This window comes from Hoplias malabaricus, chromosome 11 (genome assembly GCF_029633855.1).
Source record: "Hoplias malabaricus isolate fHopMal1 chromosome 11, fHopMal1.hap1, whole genome shotgun sequence".
Taxonomy (NCBI): Eukaryota; Metazoa; Chordata; class Actinopteri; order Characiformes; family Erythrinidae; genus Hoplias; species Hoplias malabaricus.
In genome coordinates, this window is record NC_089810.1 from 7,612,422 (window position 1) to 7,619,272 (window position 6,851).

Below are 6,851 nucleotides of genomic sequence, written 5' to 3' on the forward strand. Positions count from 1 at the left end.
AGGTTTACATTGTTAGCCGTTAGCATTTTTGAGATCACAATAAAGGAAACTCAGATGTACGCCATAGTAGCATTTTTAAAAGATGGAGATCTACATGTGTTCAAATCTGATCACTACAGTGTTAGCAATTGTAGCATTATCAACACAGATAAAGAACTGTGTATGATTTAAAAACTTAGCCATGTTAATATTTCAGACAGAGATTAAAGAAACACCACATTGTATTTTTACCTTAAAATTTCATCTTCAAAATCATTGTGATGCTCCACTGAGCTGTAATAGGGAGAATAGTCATTGCTGCTCTGGGCTCAGTGTTGCAGAAAATGTTACTTTTGGAGTTACACAACCCTACACTGGCTTGATTTTATAACAGTGCGGTAAAAATGATTTACACTCTGCAACAACAGGGGAAGCCAAAAATACCACATCTTACCTAATGTTACTTTAAGGAGATTTCAAAACATTGTTTCTGAGCTCAATGGTACACGATCAAAATGCTAGTGAAAACACTGCTGGCCATGTTAGCATTACTAAGACACAAACATCAAAAGATGTTGGTCAAAAGATTAAAGAGAGGAATGGGATTGGTCAAAACATTTTTTTCCTCCAAATTTCCTGAAATATTTGGGCTCAGGTGGAAAATGGCATATGCCTTTTCTGTTTTTAATCTAAGATTAATGACCAGACAAAAAGGAATTAAACTAATGTCAAACCACATACAAATGCTTTAATCGGGAAAATCTCAAACTAGGTTTGAACTAGTTCTTAGACGCTTTACCATTATTGAGATAAAATGAAGCAGCGTGCCTATGCTCCAAATATATGTTACCATTTCTGAGTCAGAGATGGAGGAGGTTGTATGCAGTCGAAAGTCTTCAGAGCGATGTTCATTTCATTACATCAGCAGATGACACAAAAGCTAATCTCAGGAACCCTATCAGTAACCTATTTAGAAAGTCAGATCTAAGAATATATCACTGCCACTACGAAAACTACCACAAAAGCTCTCCATAAAAGGTTAACACTCCCATCACTGTGACTCCGAAGCCGAATATGAGCTGTGCTTCACCCTTAAAACTCAGAGCTCAGATGCTTGTCCCTAGACGACTCTTTCAGGCTTTTGAAATTGGTTATATTTATTCTGTTCATTTCACCAAAGCCACTACGACAACGGAGCTAAGGGTCATGGCTGCGTTGCTGGAGCCTAGTTTCAACTCATGCAAATTGAGCAGGTGCAAACTGAATGGGAAGCAGAGGAGATCCATAAAAGGTAATGGTCCAGTGGGTCATTTGTGTTTGTTTGCGTGCATCCCGCAGCGCTTTTGAAAGGACACATGAGCAAACTTCGGCCGCACCCCTTGTTCTCTTTGTTGCATCGCTAGTGTACAACAAGATTAACGCGAGTTAGCTTAGTCATTACACACTCATCTTCCCCAAATGCTGTTTGAATTAATGACTGAACAAACAAACTCCAACAGACACAGTGAAGAGAGTTTATAAAAGAAAACTGTGCTTACTTTTTATCTATCAAAATCTATTTTGAAAATATTCACATCACAAACAGCTGCAGTTATATATAGATCAGTAAACCCTCTATAATATCGAGTGGTTTCATTATTATAAACCACAATAATAATCAAGTCCTTAACCTTCTGGACTCCACAAACAAATATTTTTTGCAATAGAACAGCACAGAAATCACAACACCTGGTCCTTCGCCCCTCACATCTGGAGTTAGGAGACTGTGAAGTGGGGCTGAGACAAGTCTGAGATCATCCTCTCATTGTGTGTGACCACTAGAGTGGTGTGAGTCCTACCCTCCTCCAAATGTTAGTGCAGTTTCTGAGGTGCTGAGCTCAGAGCAGCAACAACAAAAGCTCTATCCTCCCTGTTATAGTAGATATATATTTTGAATGGTCCCTCCCTATGTGACTCGGTCCCTGGAGTCACTGCGCCATTTCTACATGTCAGTCGATATGATATTATTCAGATATCTATATAAACAACATAAAAGCCACGGAAAAACTGCCCCGAACAAATAAGAAACATGACATCACCATCAAATATGAACTTCTTGGCTTTGTCACTATTAGTATTTTTAAACTAACTTTAAAACTGAGGGCAGCACCTTGTAGAGAACATCGTTCAGTGACAGATGCTGTAAATAATTCATTCATTCATTATCTGTAACCCTTATCCAGTTCAGGGTCGCGGTGGGTCCAGAGTCTACCTGGAATCATTGGGCGCAAGGCAGGAATACACCCTGGAGGGGGCGCCAGTCCTTCACAGGGCAACACACACACACTCACACATTCACTCACACACTCACACACACCTACGGAGACTTTTGAGTCACCAATCTACCTACCAACGTGTGTTTTTGGATTGTGGGAGGAAACCGGAGCACCCGGAGGAAACCCACGCAGACACAGGGAGAACACACCACACTCCTCACAGACAGTCACCCGGAGGAAACCCACGCAGACACAGGGAGAACACACCACACTCCTCACAGACAGTCACCCGGAGGCAACCCATGCAGACACAGAGAGAACACACCACACTCCTCACAGACAGTCACCCGGAGGAAACCCACGCAGACACAGGGAGAACACACCACACTCCTCACAGACAGTCACCCAGAGGAAACCCACGCAGACACAGAGAGAACACACCACACTCCTCACAGACAGTCACCCGGAGGAAACCCACGCAGACACAGGGAGAACACACCACACTCCTCACAGACAGTCACCCGGAGGAAACCCACACAGACACAGGGAGAACACACCACACTCCTCACATGTAAATAATGAAAATGTGTTTTAAAATCATTGTTATTGGGATATATATTGATATTGAACTATTGTCCAGCCCTATGATTAATCACAACACATTGTGTGATTAGTCGGTTAAAATATTTTAATCATAGAACAACCCTTGTATCGACACGCCCCTATTCAGCCACAAACTCACTGTGTGACAGCGGCTCGTTCCTAGCTACGTCTGCGCACAGGAAGCAGACGAAGGAATGAGAGTGAGGCCTCAGACAAGACTCTAAGTCAGTCTCAGAGACAGAGGGTGGAGCCTTAAAGGGTGGTGAACCAAAGCTAGTCAGAATAGATCAGAGAGGAGCTTCACACAGAAAGCACGAGAGGGGAATCAGCAGAACACATTTTCCAGAGTCTCATCTGAGAGGAAATAATCATGCAATAGGAAAGTTCCAGTCGTGCTACTCTGGCTCTTCATTATCAGCGCCCAGAATCAAGAGAGTAAGCGTGATTCTGATGAGCAGACTCATCTACATTTCCTTGGTTGTTTCATGGATGTTGAAGCTTGTGCGATTCTGCGCTAATCTGAAGTACGTCCCTGCCCCCGGGAAAAACACCCTCGCCACATCAGCCCAAAACTTATAATAAGACTTTCTCAAGAAGTCAAACTTGAAGCTAATCATCTGCGGAAATGTGCTTGGACAGAATCCACGAGCTTGTGGAAAAAAAAGGCAGAAGTCACAGGCCGTCCGTCCACTGGGAACCCGTCCAATCTGGAACACAAATGTGCCCCTTAGAGACGTTTTTCACGATATCTTGTGGTCAAGTGGCACACAACATATCGGGGCGTCCTCTCCAAATAAGGCCAGAGCAAGCTGAGTGTATTTTGAGAGATAGTGGACCACAGAACTGTGCACAGTGTGGCTTTCATGGTCCTACAGGAGGCTGTCAGTCTAGCTCTGCTGAGAGAGAATAGCATGCGTCAGTAAAAGCTAAGCTACGAGATGCTAAGAGCAGAGTTTTCCAGTCTGATAGTGTAAACACTGCCTGAAACCTCAGATGACCTCTGTAGTATCAAACATTTCTGTGGCCTGTATCAGACTGGACTTCTCCCTTCATCAGTTCTGATTAGACGCCAGCTAATGCTAAGATTAGCAACTCGCTCATCACTCAGCCTAGCAACAACACTCACATGCTACTGGGATATGGTGTGGGGTATGAGCATTTTAATATGTCATTGTCATTGTGATGAACATTATACTTGTATGCTTGAGTCAGCCATAACATTACAACCACCTCCTTATTTCTACACCTTCTTTTACATTTTATGAGCTTCACTGTCCACACAGGAGCACTTTGTAGTTCTACAGTTAGACTGTAGCCCATCTTCATACATTGTTATCCCTAATTCCCCCTGTTCCTCAGCGCTCAGGACCCCCACAGAGCAGGTGTGATGTGGTGGTGGATCATTCTCAGTGCTGCAGAGACACTGACGTGGTGGTGGTGTGTTAGTGTGTGTTGTGCTGGTGTAGAGTGGATCAGACACAGCAGTGCTGTGTCTGTACAGGACCGAGAATACCGAGAATAGTCCACCAACCACAAATATCCAGTACGCAAATAATACTCTGTGGGGGTCCTGACCATTGAGGAGTGTGTGTGTGTGTGGGGGGACGACAATAGATAATCAACAGTCAAAGTGCACATATACTGTACAGTCTGTGAACAGAGTGCAGAAATGAGGAGGTGGCAGTAATGTTGTGGCTGATCAGTGGACATAGTACAGATGGCTGTTTGCGCTGCGTGGCCCTGACCTTGTGTGTTAGCCTGATGCGCTTCCTAACCAAGCACCACAAGTCAGTTCAGGCTCCTTGGAAACTCAGGGCAAGGCTAATTGAAAAGCTGATTAACACTCTCCGATTCCTGTTTCCTGTAGCCTGCTTCACGGCTGCTTCCGTGACTTAGCATTGCTAACCAACAGACATCAGTCCTAAGGTTTAGGACGAGTATGATTACAGTTAAACACACAATGACAGCAACTCGTATCGGCCTGGAACTGAACAACGTCCACCCTACACAATCCTATCTTCAAGGCCTACACACTATTGATGCTGGCATTCAACTGTGCACACATTCTGGAACAGCTGCACATGATCTGGCATGGTATAGATGGGTTTAGATAGACTGAACAGACAACAGAGCAATGGAACTCTGTATTAGTGATCCATCCAATATTTTGTGGGATTAGTGGAGTGGTGTTTGTGATAAGCACATGACCTCGCTAATGTTTATGTGGCTGAATGCCATCAACCTTTAATGTCAAGCTTTCCCAGAAAAGCAGAGGCTGGTGCTGCAGCAGAGGGGTGAATACCCCCTCCTCCCCTTTTAATATCCTTCATTCTGGCATCTGACATAACATTAAAACCACCCTGTAGTTCTGCAATGACAGACTGTAGTGCTGTGCTGGTGTAGAGTGGATCAGACACAGCAGTGCTGCTGGAGTTTTTAAAACCCCTCAGTGTCTGGACTGAGAACAGTCCACTGACCAAAAACATCCAGCCGACAGCGTCCTGTGTCACTGATGAAGGACTAGAGGACGAGCGACACACACTGTGCAGCGACAGATGAGCTACTGTCTCTGACTCTACATCTACAAGGTGGACCAACGAGGGAGGAGTGTCTCACAGAGTGGACAGAGAGTGGACACAGGGTTTAAAAACACCAGCAGCACTGCTGTGTCTGATCCACTCGCACCAGCACAACACACACACACACACCTGCTCAGTTCCTCAATGGTCAGGACACCTACAGAGCGGGTTTTACTTGGGTACTGGATATTTGCGGTTTGTGGACTATTCTCAGGCCTGTACAGACACAGAAGTTTAAAACTCCAGCAGCACTGCTGTGTCTGATCCACTCACACCAGCACAACACACACTAACACACCACCAGCACAGATGTCCAGCTGCAGAACAGATGGGCTACAGTTTGTAATTGTAAACATTCAAATCCCAGTGAAGTTCCTCCAGGAACGTGTCCCGAGGCTGCCAGGCCTCCACCCAGGCTCGTGGGGCAGAAAAACAGAGCAATGAAAAGTGAAAGAGAGACAGAGAGTGTGGGATGGGGGTGTCTCACTCACCAGGTAGGCTCCCACAGTGCCCTGCGCCAGCATGAGCGCGCACTCGGCCACCAGGAATATCTTGATGTTGGAGAAGCATGAGGTCTTCTTCTTCATCTCGTCTCGCGGCGCGTCCTCCTCCGTGCTGCTCGGCGTTTTCACCTGCATCCCTGCGGCTCCGCGAGGACGCGAGACAGAGACAGAGGCAGAGACAGGGAGAGAGACAGGGGGAGAGACAGGAGCCGCCTGGGGCTCAACATAAGCAACGCCACGCCAGCGTTAACCCCCTCTCTATCTATCTGTCTCTCTCACGCACACACGCACACTCACACTCGGTCCTCACGCGCGTTCAGCTCGACGCGGCGCGCGGTTCATTGCAGCTGCGGCGTAGAACGGAGGCGCGAGAACTCCGAGAACTACCGAACAGATCCGAACACGCAGCGCGGATGTTCTCACGCGGCATTTCTCTCTGTCCTCTCCGTCCTCTGTCTCTGCAGAGCTCTGTCTCCGTAGCGAGTGTCCACACTGCGGTGTGTGTCCAGCAGAGAGAGAGAGAGAGAGAGAGAGAGAGAGAGAGAGAGACGAGCTCTACAGCGTCACAGCCTCTCAGCTCTGCCGTCTGTCTGCTTTGCTCTCTAACACACACACATACAACATTACACACTCATCCTTCTGGACGGTAGGGGCGCTGTTCAGTACCAGAGAGATAGTGATAGAGGGAGAATCATGGAGAAGTAGCACTCTGTAACTAAATAAACGCCTCCTCTCTCACTGCCCATCCTCTGAGATCCACTGACCACTCAGGGGCACTTTGTAGTTCTACAGTTGCAGACTGTAGTCCATCTGTTGCTCTGCATACTTTATACCTCCCCCTTTCCCCCTGTTCTTCAGCGCTCAGGACCCCCACAGAGCAGGTGTGATGTGGTGGTGGATCATTCTCAGCGCTGCAGTGACACTGACGTGGT

At 46.4% G+C, this 6,851-nt stretch overlaps 1 protein-coding gene across 5 annotated transcripts in view; it reads right to left on the minus strand.

Annotated features, from left to right (window-relative positions):
* Positions 1-6,491, minus strand: part of slco3a1a (solute carrier organic anion transporter family member 3A1a) — an 81,568-nt gene extending 75,077 nt beyond the window's left edge. For all 5 annotated transcript variants that reach the window (XR_010804520.1, XR_010804522.1, XR_010804521.1 and 2 more), the window contains exon 1: positions 5,908-6,491. Coding sequence is in view for 2 of the 5 variants with exons in the window: in XM_066685204.1 (XP_066541301.1) it covers positions 5,908-6,054 (147 nt within the window). In the remaining 3 variants the exon portion in view is untranslated. The remainder of the gene's footprint in view (positions 1-5,907) is intronic.
* Between the last annotated feature and the right edge of the window lie 360 nt (positions 6,492-6,851).